This window comes from Thamnophis sirtalis, unplaced genomic scaffold (genome assembly GCF_051295495.1).
Source record: "Thamnophis sirtalis isolate CommonGarterSnake01/CBP01778 unplaced genomic scaffold, rThaSir2_p1.2 scaffold_11, whole genome shotgun sequence".
NCBI classification, from domain to species: Eukaryota; Metazoa; Chordata; class Lepidosauria; order Squamata; family Natricidae; genus Thamnophis; species Thamnophis sirtalis.
The window spans coordinates 36,118,012-36,139,330 of record NW_028261391.1 but is presented as its reverse complement, the minus strand read 5'-3'; the positions used below and the strand labels follow the sequence as shown (position 1 = coordinate 36,139,330).

Below are 21,319 nucleotides of genomic sequence, written 5' to 3'. Positions count from 1 at the left end.
AGGCTCTGCCTCCCCTGCCTCCCCTGACTGCACGCCCCTGACGTAGACAATATATCTAGTCTAAAAGTTGACTCACATACATAGTCTGTCACACCATATTTCTTCAAAATATGATAAATTTTTACTTTTAGTAGAGCATGATAGAGTCAAAAACAAGTTTTGTTCCCAGGACTTAGTGTAAATAAAAGTGAATTCACGTTTGACTTACTGTATGTAAAACATCTGTGTAAGAATTCTTTTCAATCTTGCATAGCATCTATAGTTAAATATAAATTCCCCAATCAATGCAAAGCAACAGTTTTTAATTATAGTTTCAGGTAAGCCGGATGCTTTCAACTGATCTTCCAATTTTTTAAATGGGTCTGTTTCCTATAGACACTTCTGTTAGATTATTGTTTAGAGTATTGTATAGAAGTGATCAAGGCAGAATCCAAGAACAGTTCTTTCTTCTTGGACAGTGATGATAAGAGATGTCAGTTTCCACTTTCTGAGCACAAAGGAAAAACATAGCTTCAAGAAAAAAAATCTGACATCACATCTACTCTTCTGCTTCCTGCCCCCAGCATATGACTCTTAGCATTTTTCCATGCTTGCAGCTTTAAGCTTCTATGATCATGTGCATAATATAGCTGAAAATAAAGATCAAGCTTAAGGAATCAGTTTCTGGATTTTAAACCATTTCCTCTGCTTTGGCTGTGATGACTTGTTATTCTGACCACATCATACTTAACACATCTGTGATGGATTGATTGACAGACATTCTTCATTGACTCCTTGTACTTGACACTTTCCTGTCTGTCCGCCGATGGACCAGTAAAATGAATAAGAAAACAATTTTCTTATTCTTTCTGTTTCTTTGGCTAGAAGAGGAAAATGGAAGAGATCTTCTCATTTGGGGGGGCGGGGAAGAGGAGAGGTCCACTGCCACTGAAGCTAGAATATATATTCTAGCTTCAGTATATATATATACTTAAAGTCACAACCCCTGGTATGCCCAAGTGTGGGAGGAAGGTCACACTTCCACTCTCTGTCATTAGGCTCGTCACAAGAGTCCATCCAGACAGAAACCCAATATTTTTTACTGTTGCCTTTGTTATATTTGTGTTTTTATTTGTGCTGATAAATAAATAAAGGAAGACTAGTATAGATCTATTTCAAGCTATTTAGCTCTCATCAGCTAGCCATATCCTTACTGGGATTCGAGGCAATGGGAGGCAATAGAGCACAGGTTCGAATCCCAGTAAGGATATGGCTAGCTGATGAGAGCTAAATAGCTTGAAATAGATCTATACTAGTCTTCCTTTATTTATTTATCAGCACAAATAAAAACATATATATATATATATATATATTTGGGCATACCAGGGGTTGTGACTTTAAGTATATATATATATATATATATATATATATATATATGTTATTATTTGTGCTGATAAATAAATAAAATAGATAAAATAAATAAAATCAGCACAAATAATAACACAAATATAACAAAGGCAACAGTAAAAATATTGGGTTTCTGTCTGGATGGACTCTTGTGACGAGCCTAATGACAGAGAGTGGAAGTGTGACCTTCCTCCCACACTTGGGCATACCAGGGGTTGTGACTTTACGTATATATATATATATATATATATATATATATATATATATATATATATATATATATATATATATATATATATATATATATATATATATATATATATATAAACACAGGTCCCAGTTATATCAGAGTTAGAAAATGAAACTGACAGAAGTCTTGTTAATTTCTTTGAGTTTAAAAAATGTCATTTATTTAAAAATGCCCAGTCTTCACCATTCCACTGGTGGACCTGCATTTTGATCCAGTGTTTCACTGATCCATGTGAAATGAAATAAAGGAAAGTTACTAGTTGAGGTCTATCAGAAGAAGCTAGCAACCCAGAACAAGCTGGAGAGGATGGAGTATGCAGGCAGAGTTCATTGCTAATGTTAACACAAATGAGAAAACACTACTTTTGATGCAATAGAGGGTAAGATGCATAGAGTTGCCTTCCTGGGGGTGGCACGGTGGCTGTTTATAGGATAACATTGTACATCCCTGTCCTTAAGAAATAATTAGTGCCTCATATTTATATCGGATAACCTGGTTATGCAAAGGAACTCTCTAGAGCAGTGTTCATCAGCCTTCACAACTAGAAGATGTTGCCACAAGGCCAATGCTGTTTGAATATAAGTTTGATTTAACTACATTGATGCTGTCTTTTGGGTAAAGGGTGTGTGTGAAATTCTTCACGCTCTTTCCCCAAAAGAATGAATGCTCTCTTCCCCAATTCTGCCTTGCTAGTTTTAGAAATTTCAGAGCAATACTGCTCTGACATTTTTACACTGAAGCCAAAAATACAATAAGCTCAGTATATCAATGTTCAGAGAAAGACAGAATCATCTGCTTTGTGGGGGAAAAAAACCTAATAAAAGTTTCAGACCTAGAATTTTATCTCTAAATGTTGCAAATGGATTGATTTGGTCTTCCTGCTTCTCCAAAAGGATTTCACATTAGAAATCAATCAACGTACATTTGAAAAGAAAATGCCACATGTCTGCTGCAGGGAGGAATTGAAATTATCCCCAAGATAATATATGTCAACTATATTGGATAAGCAGACTTCATTTTGAGTAGACTTATGAATTATCAGTTTACTTTATTATTTGCCTTTTCAATTTCCTGATAATGATCTTTCAACTGATGTTGTAGGGGGGAGGAGATTATGTGTGTGCTTATTTTTGTGGGAGGGGAGGTTATGTGTGTGCGTGCACGCTCGTGCTTTTGGTTAGCTCTGGGCAACTGTCTGTTCAAGTCATTGGAATTTTCTTGGTGAGGGGGGAGGGTGGTTTGCCATTGTCTGCTTCCTAGAGAGTGACTGGCCAAGATCACCCAGCTGGCTTTGTGCTTAAGCAAGACTAGAACTCATTGGCCCCGTTTATTTGTAACTTGGCGCTTTAACTACTACATCAAATTTTGTTTTATTTGACCCTCCCTTTTGTGAGGGGACCATCATTTTCCCATTAAAAAAGGAACTCCTTTGAAAAATTTCCCAAACCTGTAGCCATAGTAATTACTTATGACCCACTATAAGTAAACAAGGAATAAAATGAAGGATTCCGGTTATTCATACATACTTGTGTTTTGATGAAGGTTTAAATTTCATGGCCTTGATTTGAGCACCTCATTATTTTCTGATCCTAAAGGGAACAGAGAGTCTAGATAAAGAATAAGGAAATTACTTTGTTGCATTTCTCTACTACACTGCCTGCTCTTTATATAAAAATATATATTGCCCAGGGTCACTTGTTGAGCTACAGGAATCCAGTAAGTAAATAAATAAATAATTTGTCATCGCTTCCACCTCCTAGGCACACATGCACAGAGAACATGCTATTGGACTCTTCTGGCAGAATGCACTTAAGTAGACAATAGGTTTGGGTTATTAGCTTATTTATATAATAGCCAATTAACTTAACTAGACAATAGGCTTTGTCTATTCCTGTAATACACTTCCTGTCTAAAACCCACTTCACTAATCCTTGTTTGGGAAATTAGATTTGTGCTTTCAATAGCACTTCTTCAAATGTACACAATGCTGCAACCTGCAATACATTTCTCAAACACTTGTCTTCCAGATCTCTTCGGCTAATTCTAATAAGCTTCATCCCAGATAGTATTGCCATCTCCCTCATATTTTTTGGTGATTATGGAAACTGCATTCTAAGACATCTGGAAGGCCCCAGAGTCAGAGGATTTATGTGTATAAATTCATTTTACAGAGTATTAGAAGCTATGTCAAGCTCTTACACAAACCATGCTGGCCAAGATGGTTAGTTGCTTGCTAGAATTTTAAGCACAGCAGCTTCTTTCTCGGTCCTTTCGAAGGTATTATGGGTTAGCACCCATAAAACCACTTACAGGCAGAGGCTATGCTTTACCACACACTAACTTTTTTTTTTCAAAACAAAGGTAATAGGGCTTGATTTATAGCACAGATCAGTACTGCAGCACAAGATAAATTAGTACTCCAAAACAAGCATTACAAAATCTGATTATAAATATAACACAGAAGACACCAATTAGCTGATGTTTAAACATTCTTTATTATAGCATTTTCAGTAACAAGGCTGGAGGGGCAAAGTACTTTTGATCTTATATTGTTTTGTTTTCAAAATAGAAAGATTCAAAAGTAGATTCTGCTATTATATGAGACAGATTGAACTCACCTAATGGTTAGTTATCCTCCAAATCTTTTGCACTAAAAGACCTTCCAAAGTGATGGACTATGACTGAACTTTTTTTCAACATGAAGAGTAATGATCAACTCCAAGCACAGCTGTTCAGCATTATGCTGCAGTAAAATACTCTGCTTCTCTCTCCATTGCATCCCATCTGAGTTAAATAAATGACAGATTTGGAGATTAGAAAGCACCATACATATATATTAATGTGCTATTGAGCTTCTTCAGTGAATAGCATTTAACCATCTGGAAAACCCTTTAAATTATTGTTCCGGCAAAATCCCGCGCAGAACAAAAATCAAGAGAGAAGTGACTGAATACCATGGTCTAAGAAGCAAAAACAGCATGCTAGTGAACAGTGAAGTATTTAAGATTCTCAGGTACTGGCTATATCACAAAACCTACTGATCACATTCTATATGCTAAAGAATGAATTTATTCAAAAAAAAGGAAACAATGAGGAATGCCTTAAAATACTAGCTAAGCATTAAGTAAACCAAGATGGTCAATTAGTATTTTTTTAGTCTCTAAAGCAATTTTAACTAGCTTCTGGCAATCCAATCAAAAGTTTGCTGAATTTTCACTTACAAGAATAAGAGAATTGTTTTAAAAATGATAGGCTGTGACTTGGTTTTGCAAACGACACTGCACCACAAACGAGCTAATCATGTTTTAACCTACTGTAGCAAGAAAATCTAGTCCATGCGGTCAATTTATGGTTGAGCATATCATGTACACCCACAAAATTGGCTTTTAATTACACAAAACATGGTTAAGATAATCACTGGCAAATGTGTCCTGCAAGTATAGCTCACAGCTACCAATGGGATTTCAGCAGTATACTAAAACAGATTTTCACCATTTGAGTATTCACATTGAAATTCCTAGCCTAGGGATGTCAAACTTGCATTGTCACAGCAGCAACATGTGATGTATCGGGACTTTTTCCCCCTTCGCTAAACAGGGCATAGGCACGGCCAGCACATGACGCATCCGGCCTATGGGTTTGCCCTAGGCAGACCAGAGATGGTTTTCTCCCAATATGGTCTGGTACACCAGAAGAGGTAGTAAAAAATCTGGCGTACTGAATAAGACCGGTAGTAATAATGGTGGCCTGGCCACACCCGCGAACCTGTTCTCCCGTCAGAAGCTTCGTCAGAAGCTTTTTTTAAAAAAAGTGTTTTTCCCCTGTCGGTTCATGAAATGAAAAAGAAAGAAAGAAGGAAACTCACTTTTCAGCCAGGAGATTCAGCAAAAGAGAAAAACAAATGCTGTTGCTTTAAATTGGAACTGAGCATGCCTGGTTGTGGAATTCTGGGAGTTGAAGTCCACAAGTCTTAATGCTGCAAACTTTGGCTTTTAAATTCAGAAGGAGGTTTGCAAAGTGACATCCAGCAGTTTGTTTCTGGGTCAGTTGAACAACAAACTGGATAAAAGATAGGATTCTTACATGATTCTACGTTTTTGAAGTTTTGAGGTTTGTGCAATATGGGCTTTGTGTTTTGATGACATTCCCTGCTTATGTGAATGGAGCCAAACTTTCTATAGGCTCATTATCTCATTGTCTCTATCTGGCAGGAATGTGCAATGAGCCTCAGGCAGGTTTCTTTGTTAGCTCCTTGATTTTTCCATTTATCAGAGTAATATTTTATTTGGGGTGGGGGTTTGCATCCCACAGTGGGAAGGGAGAAAGAGAGAAAGAAAGAAAGAAAGAAAGAAAGAAAGAAAGAAAGAAAGAAAGAAAGAAAGAAAGAAAGAAAGAAAGAGCACAGCAATTCAGGGCTAGAAGGCTATTCAGAGGTCATCTAGTCCAACCCCCTGCTACACCAGGAAACCTTACATTGTCTAGATTATTTTGGTGCCTCTAACAAAGGAAAATTGCTAGAAAGGAGAATGAGTTTACTAGGACAAGGCTGCCACACAGAGGAAGGCAGAGATAGTCCTTGACTTATGACTACAATTGAGTCCAAAATTTTGGTTGCTAAGCAAGAGCGTTGTTAAGTGAGCTTCACCACATTTTATCCAATCCATGAAATCTCCTGTGAGTGACATAAAGTTGTCCACGCCTACCCAGTCACATGACTGCCAAGCCACATCCACAAAATAGGCCACACCCACAAAATAGGTAATAAAAATTTTTGAAACCCACCCCTAGCTGGACAAACCCTCGTCCAGTAAGCTATATTCCATAAGATATTTAAGGCAAGAGCCCAAGTCTGCTTCCCCACTTCTGATTTTTATATTCTACACCCTCAAAAGTCAACAAGGAATGCTCATTCGATTATTTTCTTAAAAGGATGTGTGCTCTCTGCCTTTTAATATCATGCATTTTTTGCATTTTTGGAAATTTTAAACCAACCATGGGAATACTTCTATTTGACAGTGGGCCTCTTTGGATCCAAACTTGCTTGAAAAGCAACTACTTACATTCGTATGATAAAACATCTCTACTTAAATTGATTCCATTATGTCTGTGTAGAAAAGGAATGTCTAGGGCAACATTTTGTTGGAGAGGTAATAGAAACAATGCTTCTTCAAACACAATGTCCTATACTTACTAAGTTTTAGGAAAAAGTAGTAGACTTCATAAATGTGACTGGGCAACAAAAGCTAAAATTGTCAGAGGATAATATTCTCTTGAATTACATACTTGGTACACTGACAAACAAACAATGTAAATGGATTCTCTATGAATTTATTACAACTAAAAGAATGATATTGCAACATTAAAAAGATAAATATATGTCCCCATTTACTCAATAGATTGAAGATCTGATTACTGGTTATGATTGAATCAGCTGTAGACTTTTTATGCATATGAATAATGAAATATAAGACTTATTTATACAAAAAACCAGTTGTTTAAAAAAGAATGATAGCTACCTAAATGCATTAGATATTGCACACTTGCATATTAGCATTGGATAATTATGTATAGAATAGTAACTGTTTACTATTGTAACCAGATATCATATTCTATATTGTATTTTTTCCAGGTTTTTGCACATGTATTTTTGATAATATATATGTGATTATGTTTTGTTCCTTTTGTTCTTTTCTTTTTCTATTATTATTATTTTAAAAGCAATAAAAATGTTTGGACATTTTTTTTCCTATCAATCCAATGAATCCAACCCTTGTAGTATATAAACTACAGACAATCCAACCCTTGAGCTTTGTTTAACCTATCTCTCTCCTTTTTTTCAATCCCTGGAATTGTGAAAGCAAGAAGTGTGATACCTCTCCATGAGCTGCAAATAGAATGTGCAGTGACACACATCTTTTGTCTGATGCTACTTTAAAGGCCTAAAAACTGTACTGTTGATTTGGAAAACTATTTCCCTCCCACCATCAACATGCTTTGGCCTCTGGACCTGACCTTTGATCACTGATCCAATCTGTCATCTTTTTCTGGTTAACAGCAGTGGGAAGGGAAGAATGGGGCATTTTGTAATGTATACTCCTGAGCCGTGTGGTCAGCATTTCTTGTTTCTTGCTATGTAACCAGCCTCAATTGAGTGCTAGGTCCTGGAAATCAGGGTCAGACCTTTCAAGCTTTCCCATCCTTACTGTTTACTCTGATGAATATCTCCCCGCCAATCTTCTGAGAAATAACCGGATTGTTTTCCATCTATTTATTTGTCTAAATTGATTGACAAGAGTAAGTTCTGAAAAAAGTTCTGAAGCAACAACAGGCTCTCTCCAGAAGGGATCTTGGTTTCATTAGGATTTCAATCCGTGTCCTTGAACAGGGGACAATTTGTCATCCTTCCAACAAGCTATTGAGTAGTTCTGAACAAATGTGAGCTTTTCCCCTGAACTAATTCAGGCAGCTAATTTGCATTACTGGTGTAATGAGCTAGGTAATTGTATATTAATCATTCATTACATCAAGATGGTGGATGCTATCAATTAATTACATGCACTATATAACTTTTTGTTTGCTTAATAACGTTCAGTTAAAATACATATTCTACTTGCTACACAGTGTCTGATGGAGAACTGCAATGGATTTTCCTCTGTTTAGCTACCTTTGTTAGGTTGGGGATAAAATTCAAATTCTGAAATAATCTGAACATACATTCAAATCAATAAAGATTATTATATACCGGTATGCAAGGGTGGTTCAAATTCTCATAGTTCCTGCTGCCCTCCCATCTTCCAACAGGGCATCTCACCATGTATCTTCCCCATTAACCTCCAGGGGCGAGAGGCACTGACTATGTTTTAGAAATAACCAGAATGACCTAGAAATCATCTGCTCATTTTCTCCAGACCTCGCTTAGCCTCTACAGCTAATTCCAATAATTTATGAAACCTGCTGGGGAGGTGGTAGAGCTTTTCTCAGCTCAGGCACAGTAAATTTGTTCTGTTTCCTAGGAATTTTGCCTCTGTTTAAAAAAAACAGCAGAAGGCCGAGGACAGACGGACTTTATATGCAACCCATCTTCCCTATAAGATGATTCTGGGTGGCTTTTATATAACAGAATCACGCCTCCCCCAATGTTTAATCTGCTCAAGATTAAGGAATATCACTTGCTGCTAGAAGCTATTTTTTTTCTAAAATGCAGGCTGCTATCACAACCCTTGGGAATCCTGAAGTTATTCTCATAAGCTATTTGAAGTATCTTTATGGAAACTGTAACTTTTCTACTTATAATATTGTGCTAATTTTACTAACATAACAAAATCAAACATTTTACAACAATAATAATAGACACATATCATTTCCACTATAAGAAAATACATGAATAACTACCATTTAGTTTTTAATGTATTAGTAAAATAACTGATGCACATAATTCTGATTGAATGGCTGGTAGCATAAATTTAGGTTGCTGGTTCCAATTCCTCTATAAAAGCACATTGCATTGGGTATAATTATTGAACTTGTTGATTTACTCCTGTGATTGAAGCAAATAATAAAAAGCAGATACCATGTTGCTATTTCTTGTTTAAGTATCTTGTTTCAAAATCAATATATCAAGTCGCAATTGTACTTTACAGTGGGTTTCTGTTCATTCCATCTGTATTTTTTCCTCTAATTCTTGTATTTTAAGAATTCTGCCCAGTATGTCCCTTGTTTGATTTTTACAGGCCTTTGATCTTCTCAGAAATATCATCATTCCTTTGGATTGTCATAAAGGCTGAAGAAAATAATTATTGCTGACAAGATGTTCAGCTGGGGACAAATGTTCTTCATTAAGCAGAAGAGCTTGTTTTCTGCTTATAAAAACAATCCTCTCACAGTGTTTCATGGAAATACCTTTATTTTTATACAGAGATATCTATACTTACAGCCTGCAGGGGGCTTTGATGATTACGCTGCTTTCTCATCAATCTTGTGTGTTTTATAAATCTTCATAATTTCAGTAAAATTACGATGCTTCAAATATTTCTTTGTTCCTGTGAGAATTTATATAGCACATTCACATGAATGTTCATGTTACAGCAGCAGTAAAGAAATGCAAGGGAGGAAAGGACAGTTACAGAGTTGAGTAAAAACCCTACGTTTATTTACTGCATTCAAATCATGTTTTTCAGCTCATGTGAAATTCCAACAATGGTGTTTCACCAATTACAATCTAGCAGTGAGACTCACTGAAACCATCCTTAATACATCAACATTACAGACTAGTTAAAATGAGGTTAAATGGCTGAAAGAATAAGGACACAATTATCTAATGTCCAAAATTGAGAAGGTAAGTGCCATACTTAATCAAGATTCAAAGCTTGAGCCCTTCCACCTAAGTGGGTTAAAGTAGTACTAGAGCACTTTATTATTCCCAATTTTCATTCACTGCAAGAGGCAAATACAGTCTAATTCATGATGGAGAGTTCTCTGTTGTTGTTTTTTCTGCAGTTGCAAAAGGCCAATCTGCTTTCCCATGGAAGTGCTCCATTACTGGGATATTTCAAAAGTCATGATGTAACTTCTGTGCTCATATTTAGCTTGTGTCTGAGCAACCAATCAGAGTCCCCATATGCTTCTCCATTTGAGTTGTAGTCCTTTTGTTCATTCTTTCCCTAAGCCAGAAAAAGTGGGTTTCTGCCAGTTCTAACCTCTTCTATAGAAGAGGTTCCACAAATCTACTGTGCCGTTTACAACCAGTTCCAGCTCCCTCCCCCCACCACGCTTGCCCCGCCCGGCGCTCATTGATTGGCTGGCTTACCAATCACCCCTCCCACCTCTAAGAGTCCTAGCTAAACTTTAAAGTCTTAAAGCTGTCAAGTTTGAACACCCCTGGGGGGATTTTTCTAAAGGGTTAAGGGTGCAAGGGTCTTGTAACTTGACAGCTTTAAAACTTGCGTGCTTCAAAGCCAGAGTTTCTGAGCCAACATTTTGGTTGCTAAGCAAGAGCATTGTTAAGTGAGTTTCACCACATTTTACAAGTTAGCCACACCCACCCAGTCACATGACTACCAAGCCACACCCACCCAGTCACATGACTGCCAAGCCACTCCCACTCAGTCACATGGCCAGCAAGCCATTCCCACAAAGCAGGCCACACCTACAGAAGAGGTTCTAAATTTTTTTGAAACCCACCACTGCCCTAAGCCTACATCTTTCTCCATAACTTTTTAGAAATAGCACCTTCCTCAGTTAATGCCACTAAACTGGACACTAAATGCTCCTTTGCTTTTTTTAATCAATCAACTATTAAACAGTAAATAGGGGATGTTACAGAGAAAGCAAAACTAATGGGAACCAGAACAATTGTGCCTTTGAAAAACAAATTCCTTCTACTGTGTAACAGTATATTGCTCCACGGATTGGAAGGATATGTTTCTTCATTCTTAATCCATATTTATACAACATGCCTAGAATGGGTTGTAAATGTAATGGCTCTGATTAATTGTAGCTGCAAAAAATTAAGTATTTTTTAGAAGTATCATCTACTTTGTATAAACATTAGCAGTTATAATTATACATCTGGTTTTCTCACAGCTTTGAAGCAAACAATAAGCAGAAGGTCAAGAGGTAAAAAGGAAGAAAATTCTATTATTAAGATACTAGTTAAATTAATGGAATGAGGATTGTTTGCTAAATGTTGGCAATAATTAAGAACAAAAAGGAATTATGTAGAATGTGGTAGGAAAAATAATTAGTTTGTACCTTAAACATGCCATTGATTAGATAAGTTATACTAAGCTTTCTTTACCAATTTCAAAAGGAAGGAGACTTTTATTTATTTGAGCTGTGATTTTTGTGCTCATATTTAGCTTGTGTCTGAGCAACCAATCAGAGTCCCCAAACCAGCCATCAAGAATAGGAAAAAAAATATTGAATGCTGAGTCTTGAATGACACTTTCTAAGCAAATATGCTCTCTTTCGTTTTTTGGGCTAAAGGTGACCAAACCTCAGGTATTTAAATTGGACGATTGGTATTCTTAAAAGTTTGCTATGCAATCATCTTCATCTTCCCACAGACTCACTTGTGTTAGACTTTTTTCTCTGCTATGCTTGCCCCTATTTCCACATGACTATCATATTTGACTTACAAAAATTGTAATGAATGATTGAGTTGTCCATATCTGATGCTAACATTTAGAGCTCACTGAATTTCTGCAGCACAAATACTCTACTTTCCTGGAATTCTTTAGAACAAGACTTTAGAGGTAGTATAAACTCATGCAGGTATGAGACTGTTTTGACTAGTGATCAGTAGTGGGATACGACCGGTATGCTCCGTTACGGGAGTACCAGTGCCTGCTGGGAGCACAAGGTACCGTTCTGATATGGCGCTCCGGAGGGGCCACTGGCCCGTCCGCTCTCCTTACCGCTATTTGAGCTGATCGGAGCATTTGTGCATGGAGCATACAGCACCTGCACAATGCTCCACCAAGCAGCTGGAGTGTCGCAGGCGGTGGGTACGCATGCACGTGCTGTGCATGTGCTGCACACGTGCACGTGGTGGCCGCCCGACCCCATTGCAACGTATCGGTTGCAACGGGATCCAGAACCCACCAGTGTTAGAGATGTAGAAGAGTCTCAGCAGGAAGGAGTAGATACATTTCTCTAGCACAAAAAGGGAAACCAGTAGTCTAATTTTAAAAGCTGGATACTGGCAAGAATTCAATTAACAGCCTTTGATGAAAAGACCCAGAAGAGGAAGCTGAAACAATAAAATGTTAAGCAGTACATTAGGCACCAGACACTACATGGTTTGCTGCTTCTGTTGAAGGACAGCATCACTACTATATAAATGCAATACATAGAACAGCTCAGTGCACATATTCTGGAGAAGTTTCTTGATGGGCTCCAGCATGAGGCTGAAAGAATAAACTTTTGGTCCTGGTGACTGATTCAGATTGGATCCTGAAACAAATTTCATTTGCCACTCCAGACAGTTTCTGTAAATAGAATGACAACTTTCCTCTTATTCTTAATCTTAGAGGGCAAAAGACAAATGGATTCTGGCTCCACTTACAGAAGCTCTGGCCAACACAGTAATAATCATGAATACAGCCCTTAAGAGTCTAAAACTCTATCCATACTTATTTTGACAAATCAGAGGAAGATTGTTATAATAGTTTGCTTAAACTAAAACAATGATCTTCAATTTTACCTGTCTTGCCAAGAATGGACAAGCAGAAGACTGAAGGAATAAACATCAGCCAAAACCTAATCCTTGTGACTGAACCTCTCAATTGTAGCCAAAATAGTTCTCTGAAAGCAAATATCAAACTCTCCAGAGAAGAATGGTTCTCTCCTAAAAATGAAAGAGCAAAGGCTCCTCAAATGTTAAACGACAATGGAAATGTCAAATGCTCATCATATGAAGTCAACTGACATTACTGCTAAGAAAATGGTGGAAAAGGTATGATGGAATTATACCTTGTCAAAAAGCATTAATCCAATTTTGTTTTTACACAGCCATTCCCTTGTCAATAGTTACTTGTATACGTCAGTAAGCCAAGAGTCAAATATCACAGTGATAGTGCTCATTTCTCTTGTTCACGCTGTAAGCATCCATTGTATGTTGAGAAATAGAAGCAGAGAGATACATCAAGTGGCTTAAATTCAAAATGGCATCGTACAAAACAAGTTTATCTGATAATTATGGTGTAATGTGATAACAAATTGCCTTCTCCTTTATTTGTAAAAAAAATAACTAACTGAAGGGGATGGTGCATTGCAATTTTTCTTTCCTTTCCAAAATGTGCTTTTGACCAGCTTCTGGAGGTCAATCTAAAATTGAAATCAATGATCGCATTTTTTTTAAAAAAAAACTGAGCACTGAATTAATTCAAAATTAGTTAGAAATTTAAACATGCTTTGGATGGTTGTTTCATGAGAAATAAAAAGATATGATTTGCAGTCTGTTAAGATTTATTGCACAAAAAAGACCAACAGTGCAGGCAAAAGAGTTCAAATTCAAAAACTTATCTGTATCATCTTAACCTTTTAAAAAACATGCTGAGAAATCTTGAATGCTGAAGAATAACAAATGAGATGGATAGACCTTTTAGCAATCAATAATGTTTCCATTGGCAACTTCTAAAGCAACATTAATGAACTGATATAAGCAAAAAGGGCTTTCCTTTGAGGAGGCTAGGGGGAGGAATAAGAGAAGAAAGCTCATACAATATTCATAAAATGATGCAATAAAATATAGTTTTATTATGAAATATGAAAACATATTTCATTATTCAGCAATGAACAAAAGCACCTAAAGTCTAGAAATATTCTGTTTATAGTCACTATTTTCATAAACTGTACAGTAGGGGGCACTTGCAGACAGTTTAAAATATTTGTTGTGAAATAACCATCATTACAAACTGGAAGGTTTATTGGCACCTTTGGTTGTCTAGGAAATATTGACTGGTATATCATCAAGGCTTCAAGTAGATGATCAGAATATTAATACTCTTGCATAAATTAATTCACATAATAAAGACTGAGCAAAAAGCTCTCAAGCAAGCAAATATCTTTGAAAAAACATGTTTAAATCCAGTTGAAAGTTTCTTTGCCTATTCAGAGTAGCTTTTTAAAAAATGTATGCAACTTAAGTGTATATAGGTAATATATAGTACACATATGCTTGAATGACATTTGAATTTGGCTTTTTATGTGAAGCTCACTGCTCCTAGATGTCAAATAACTGGATATAACTATACATCTTGACATTTAAGCAGCTCCTGTGTCCTACAGTGCAAAGAATTTGTCCTAGGAGATGGTATTTCATTAGAACTAGATAAGAAACTAGAAAAAACTAATTTAGTTCCCATGTGCATCAGCATGTCTTCTAGAGCCAGATGTTTTCTATCAAGTTGGGTAGTCTGAGTAGTAAAAAAATAATTAGGCTGGATCTTAAACTGTGAAATGATCACTGTATGAAACTAGGTCAGGAATCAGAGATAAATATTTTAAGGGAAGCACATGTTCAGTTCTAAATAATCTTTTAAAAATGAAAGTGACTAGCATGAAAGCCTATTCAATTTTTCACTAAAAGATGCAGGTCCAAGGCTCGCAGACCCAGCTTCTGCTAATCTCTGTTGCACATTAAGATTGGCAGAAACCAGATCTGCGGACCTGGAGTTACACAACCCAGTGAAAAATAAAATAGTCAGGCAACCAAATCTATAACCACATCAAACTATATAGCCAGAATTTTTGAATTGTGTAACTTGACTTTTCTAGTTTAAAAGAGTAAAATAGTATAGTGAACTACTGGAACAGTGGTCATATTAGCTTTCTACATTTTAGTACAAAATTCATTTAAATATTATTATTTGGACCTAAACTGGACTGTGATCAAGAAATATCAGAAAAATTAACTGCTAATTTATGTAATTTTGGTTTTTCTTTGGTCAGGCTTCACATATACAACTTATCATTGGAGTACAGGTTGAGCCCAGAATTGTGGCTGTATGTTGGGGGGGTGGGTCATTAAGTCCAAATTTATTACCTTTTTTGCAGTGGTTCTTAAGCAAATCGCTATAATCCATTATATCCATTGGCAGAAACCAGCAAAAATGATGAGCTATAAATGCAAGCTGATTGCTAAGTGCTCCAAATGTGATAATTGTAAGGTGGGTGCAGAGATTGGAACTTCAAAACTGAGTTGCAATTACTAAGTGGGGGGGGGGGGAGACACATAATAACTTTGAAGTCGCTAAGCAACCAGTCATTAAGTAAAGACTACCTATATACGCAGATGCCCTGTAAATCCAACTTTAAAATTTATTTTGCTTTTTCGTGCCTTCAAATCAATATTGACTCCTGGCAACTACCTGACAGATCCTTTGGTCCCCTTTTCTAGGTCCAATTTCTGTTATTCCTGGGGGCATCAAATAATCTAATGTACATTGATATAGGGTTATAATAATCTAAGCAAAAATCTGGATGATTTTCAGTGATTTTTATTTCTATTTGTTCTCTCAAGTTTAAAAATTATTATATGCAAAGAAAAGAGATACAAGACTCACTCCAGAGTTTGTGGGGATGGTAGGCTTTCGATAGAAAATATCCATGATCAACTTTAGTCTGCCTGGGCAGCATGCTGGCAACAAGAGAATGTTTTTAAGCTCCACTAGGAATTGAATGGGGATGGGGCTAGGAATGGAATAGAATAGAATAGAATAGAATTCTTTATTGGTCAAATGTGATTGGACACAAAAGGAATTTGTCTTTGGTGCATATGCTCAGTGTACGTCAAGAATCATAAGGTACAACACTTAATGATATTAATAGCAATCAGATCATACTAGGAAACAATCAATATAAATCATAAGGATACAAGCAACAAAGTTGAGGGTTAAATAATAAGGGTTAAATGAGGCAAGGAGAAGATACACTTTAAATCTGCAACTGGCCGAATAATGCTGGTTGTGCGAATGCAGCCGTTCACTGCTGCTAAGCTTTCGTGACACTAAAACAAAAAAGCACCACCAAGCAGCAGCATCCTGGCTTGTTTATTTGGGAGTAACGGCCAAGATCTCGACCGCCAACACCGACGGGACTTCTTCACACCTTCCTCTTCCTACGGTCCTTCCGTCGGAGTCCCAGAACTTGATGAACACCACAGAGGTCGCCTCCTCCCACACTCCTAGAGAAGCCGGAAGCAGATTCTTTCTGGAGCCGGATGTAGGTGAGCTCTAAGGAACGAAGGTAGCGATGAAGCCGGCGGTGGACGAAATGTTTCCCGAGGGTGCGGGGCCTTATGTCGACCTCGACGAGGTGAGACGTCAGCAGCAGCGGCAGCGGCAGCAGCAGGAGGAGGACAGCCTTCCCGGGCAGGGCTGTTTGGTGTTTGGTGTCCGGTCCTCGGAAATGGGGTTGCGCGACGTCCTTGGGTAGAAGTGGGCGGCGCTGCTGTCCCTTGTGTGTGTTGTCAGTAAACTAAGGCAGAGTTTTGTATTGCTAGGAAGCCCCGTTCCCATCTTCCACTACTGGTGTCTGGTTGGACGAGGAAGGGTGGGCAGATTGAATGCTTCACAAGAGTGAAGTTTTAAAGAGCTGGTTGAGCGAGAGATATTTCCAATATTGCGGGTGGGGGGCTGCCACAGAGAGGGGGAAGATGGTGTCAAGCTATTTTCCAAAGCGCCTGAAGGCCAGTCAAGGAACCATGGATGGAAACTGAACAAGGAGAGATTCTTGTTGGCTGGAAATAAGAGAAATTTTCTGTCGGGGAGAGCAATCAGCCAATGGAGCAGCTGGCCTTCAGAAGATGTGAGAGCTACATCACTGGAGGCTTTCAAGAAGAGCCTGGACTGTATCTGTCAGAAATGGCATAGGGTCTTCTACTGGGGGAGGTTGGACAAGATGACTTGCAAGGTCCCTTCCGACTATGTTAAGCTGTTAAGGGTTTTCATACTTTTTCAGGACACAAAGTTTGTTTGTTTTTATGATGGAAAGGGCAAGATTATTTGGGGAGTCTTTTTTCATCTGTTTATGTTTATCTGTCATTCCGCGGCCACCCTGCTTCTGCTTTTAGATGAGTGAGATTTTTGAGAGGAGAACGAAATGCTGCACAAACATTATAATTATAATTTCCATTATAATGTTAGTCCCTGTATTTTCAATAATAATACTGAATAACTATTCAGTAGTAAAAAGTGATTAAAGTTATCAGGGTGATTCTGTCTAAATTGTGATAGATTTAGGTGACCAAGTAGAAAGTAGAAACTAGAGAACTGTAAAGTTTTTTTAAAGCTAAATAATTATTACATGAATAAGTTGATACAGATGACAAACCAATTCTTTTTCAGGCTGGAGGAAGTACAGGTTTATTGATGGATCTAGCAGCTAATGAAAAGGCGGTACATGCAGACTTCTTTAATAGTAAGTGTTCAATTTTATTTAAACCAGGCATGTTTATTTTAGTCATTGCTGATTGTTTTTTAAAATGTTATTTCTTAGTGGCTTTAGTAGAAATATAGCTGAAAACATATCAGAACAACATCATATCTGAGGGAATGTTAAGCTTGCAAGTTTATCAAGTAAATGATTCCCAATCACTAAGACCATTATGTTTTATTGATTAGGGATTATTGGATACCTAACCTTTTAAATATTTATCATCAAATGCATTGTCTATTAAGCAGAAAATCCTCTGTTTCATAACAGCAGTATATACAGAATACATGTGTATCCTTCCAATTGTGCAATAGCTCAATAGCAATCAAGACCAAAAAAAGTTCAATTCTGGTATTGTGCCACTGTTGAGACACAGGAATAATCAGTGCCCAAATAGTAGCATGCTATACAGTAGAAGCGGAAGTGATTCCCAATAACATAGAAAAACAGCAAACTTTTAGCATCAAGATATAGCGCAGTGGTTAAATGCAGCACTGCAGGCTACTTCAGCTGACTGCAGTTCAGCTGTTCAAATCTCACCGGCTCAGGGTTGACTCAGCCTTCCATCCTTCCGAGGTGGGTAAAATGAGGACCCGGATTGTTGTTGGGGGCAATATGCTGACTCTGTAAACCGCTTAGAGAGGGATGAAAGCCCTATGAAGCGGTATATAAGTCGAACTGCTATTGCTATTGCTATAACTAAAATAAGGAAACCTTTACATGCTGAATGAGTTAAGTGAACGGATAGCTTATGCCAGACTACCATAGTATTCCATACTCAATATTCTGATTCTGTAAAATGTACAACCTACGCCTTTGATCTATGCGTCACAAGAGGATGTCCCACCTGCTATAAAATAAGTAAAATGTGAGGGAGGAGCTTTTAAAAATCAATCCTTTAGCATGTTAAAATAACTCATAGAGTTGCATTATATGATCTATGATCGAGAATCCCAATTTTACCTTACATAATAACCTTCCCATTTTCAGCTGAATTTCTTATGAACTTATTGAATGTATTTCAATACTTTTTATTCCAAAATAAGGAATACATTTTGTATTGTTGCTCTACAATCTGGGTGGCAAAAATCTAGACAATAAATGCCTCCTTTTTTGGCGTTTGGTGATAAGTCTGCTTTTTGTAAATTAACCTATTCAGTTATGTATGTTTTTTAAATCAGAACAATGAAGTTGTATTTACATCTGTGTGGTATTCATTAATTCATATTATCCTTTTAGATTTTGAAGATATGTTTGACGACGACGATATCCAGTGAAATGTATCTTCCAGCTATGTGGTGCTGAATATTGACATTTCTTAGAAAGACTATGTTCTAAACAAAAAGGAAATGTGAATGTAGTCGCTAAGACATGAAGGAATTGTGAAATGGCTAAAGATGGATAAAGAGGAGAATAATGAAGCTCATTTCCAATAGGATTTGTTTAGATGTAGAATTGTGTAGACTTGCTATAATAAAATTTAAATAAATATTTAATTTTGAAAAAAAATGGCTTTTTCTTTTAGATTATTCTAAAATTAGGATTAGAGAAGATAAATTGTAAGCATATTATCTTCCCACATAGAAGAAACACTCATATATTCATAGCCCAAAAATCCATAATTCACTGCATGTGAATAAGCTGGAATGTGCTTTCATTCATTTGATGTCATTTCATGTATGGCTACATAAGGAAGTGCTGATTTCTTTTTAAATTTATATGCTGCCTGTCTCTCTGTCAGGTGACTGCATAGCTTGCAAAAACATAAAAGCAAAAATACAAAATATTAAATATTAATGCCACAAATAATTATGATGCCCCCCTCATATCATTTTACTCAAACATATCACAAAATAAGTCTGGGAGCAATATTCATACAATACCCTTCCCCATAAACTCAACATGATTAAGTACCGCTGTGGTCCTGGTAATTTCATTATGTGTACTTTTTCACAATGATGTAGAATTGGTTTGTCATTTCTTTCTTCCTGGGTGATTCTTTTAATTTTCCCATCTTTTCATATAATTTATTTTTCATATAATATAATTCCTTCGGGATTGGGTGGCATATAAATATATTTAATAAAATAATAATAAATACATTTTCCTAGACTGTCCTGGTAGTCTTCCATATGAGTATTAACCCAGTCCATTCCTGTTTAGCTTTTTAAATCAAGGCAAGCTAGGAAATGTCACCTAGTTGAGCACAATCTGGAATATTGGCCTATGCTTTATTCTACGCTGTTACCTTCCCACCAAAGGTAGTTCCTATTTTTCTACTTGCATATTTACATGCTTTCGAACTGCTAGGTTGGCAGAAGCTGGGACAAATAACGGGAGCTCACTCTGTTACGCAGCGCTAGGGATTCAAACCATCGAACTGTTGACCTTTCTGATCAACAAGCTTAGCATCTTAGCCATTGAGCCACCGTGTTCCTCTTGCATTAGACAACCACAAATTATTTGATTTTAAAAGGGATGTTAAAATCCTGCTGTATTGAATGTTAGGCAAATCATTAAAAAATAGTCTATATTGTATTGTATTTATTGAATTTATTTGTCTTGTATGCCGCCCACTCCCGAAGGATTCCGGGCGGCTCACAATAGACAAGGGAAGGGGAAACTGGACAAAGACAACACTTTAAAACAAAAACCGCAACATTCACAATTTCCGTGGGGCTGGATGTTTCACAAGCCCTCCGGCCTGCTGGAGCAGCCAGGACTTGGTGGCTTTGCAGAAGGCCGGGAGGGTAGTAAGGGTCCGGATCTCGACAGAGATCATTCCAGAGGGCTGGAGCTGCAACAGAGAAGGCTCTCCCCCGGGAGGTCTTGTAGGAATTGATTCTCACGCTTCTGTATCATTTTAAAGTTTCGATCATTCTACCAAGTACATAGTCCTTGACTTATGACCACAAATGAGCCCAACATTTCTGTTGCTAAGTGAAACCTTTGTCATGTGAGATTTGCCCCATTTAGAACCTTTCTTGCCACAGTTGTTAAATGAATTACTGTAGTTGTTAAATTAGTAACATGGTTGTTAAGAGATTCTGGCTTCCTCATTGACCTTGCTAGTCAGAAGGTAGCAAAAATTATCACATGGCCATGGGACACTGCAATTGTCATAAATATGAGTCAGTTGTCAAGCATCTGAAGTCTGATCACATCACTATTGGGATGGGCAACAGTCGTAAGTGTGAAAAATGGTCATCAATCACTTTTCACTGCTGTTGTAACTTTGAATAGTCACTTAAGGAACTCTTGTAAGTTGAGGACTACCTGTATGTGTTTTCCCAAACTCTCCGGGTAGTTGTAGGAGTGCATCATTTAACTGGGCAAAACGGTGCATCATATAGCAACTATTTTTGAATCAAGATACGTCACTTGCAGAATGCATCCAAAATCCAGAACTCCCATGAAATTGAAATATGGAAATTTTTATGAAACATTTTATGACATAAAGATTATCATAAAACATTTTATGACATAATGTAAAATGTCACACAGTAAAACGTTTCCTGTGGTTAACTCCTGATGTTTGACTACAGGCTATTTTCAAGGCAGATACATCTCTAAATATCTCCTTGAATTTTTAAGAACTGTCCCAATGAAGGAAGTGCGTTAGAAATTCTGCCATTGTTGAAGGCATTGAGGAATCTGGTAAGGAAATTTTTCTGACACGTTGACCCAATAGGTCACAAGTTTTCTTGTTAAGTTTCAATTTTTAAATATCTAAAAGCTTTAGCACAT

The 21,319-nt window shown here is 37.1% G+C and overlaps 1 protein-coding gene and 1 long non-coding RNA gene across 2 annotated transcripts; one reads left to right on the top strand and one right to left on the bottom strand.

The window, feature by feature from the left end:
- Positions 1-3,162: 3,162 nt before the first annotated feature.
- LOC148043609 (uncharacterized) lies at positions 3,163-13,225 on the bottom strand. The gene is made up of 4 exons (XR_015698031.1): positions 13,109-13,225; positions 9,568-9,675; positions 4,255-4,420; positions 3,163-3,225 (listed from the first exon to the last, which is right to left on the bottom strand). It is a non-coding gene; the product is annotated as an uncharacterized LOC148043609 (long non-coding RNA).
- Positions 13,226-16,301: 3,076 nt separating this feature from the next.
- COPS9 (COP9 signalosome subunit 9) lies at positions 16,302-19,081 on the top strand. The gene is made up of 3 exons (XM_014065893.2): positions 16,302-16,453; positions 17,485-17,557; positions 18,812-19,081. The coding sequence occupies exons 1-3, from the start codon at positions 16,391-16,393 to the stop codon at positions 18,847-18,849; spliced, it is 174 nt and encodes a 57-aa protein (XP_013921368.1). The 5' UTR covers positions 16,302-16,390; the 3' UTR covers positions 18,850-19,081.
- Positions 19,082-21,319: the final 2,238 nt, after the last annotated feature.

Excerpts from the sequence above, each read along its gene's own strand:
- COPS9 (XM_014065893.2), top strand. The coding sequence starts at position 16,391 with ATGAAGCCGGCGGTGGACGAAATGTTTCCCGAGGGTGCGGGGCCTTAT. Across the intron at positions 16,454-17,484 it reads CTTATGTCGACCTCGACGAG|GCTGGAGGAAGTACAGGTTT; the intron begins GTGAGACGTCAG and ends ATTCTTTTTCAG. Across the intron at positions 17,558-18,811 it reads ACATGCAGACTTCTTTAATA|ATTTTGAAGATATGTTTGAC; the intron begins GTAAGTGTTCAA and ends TTATCCTTTTAG.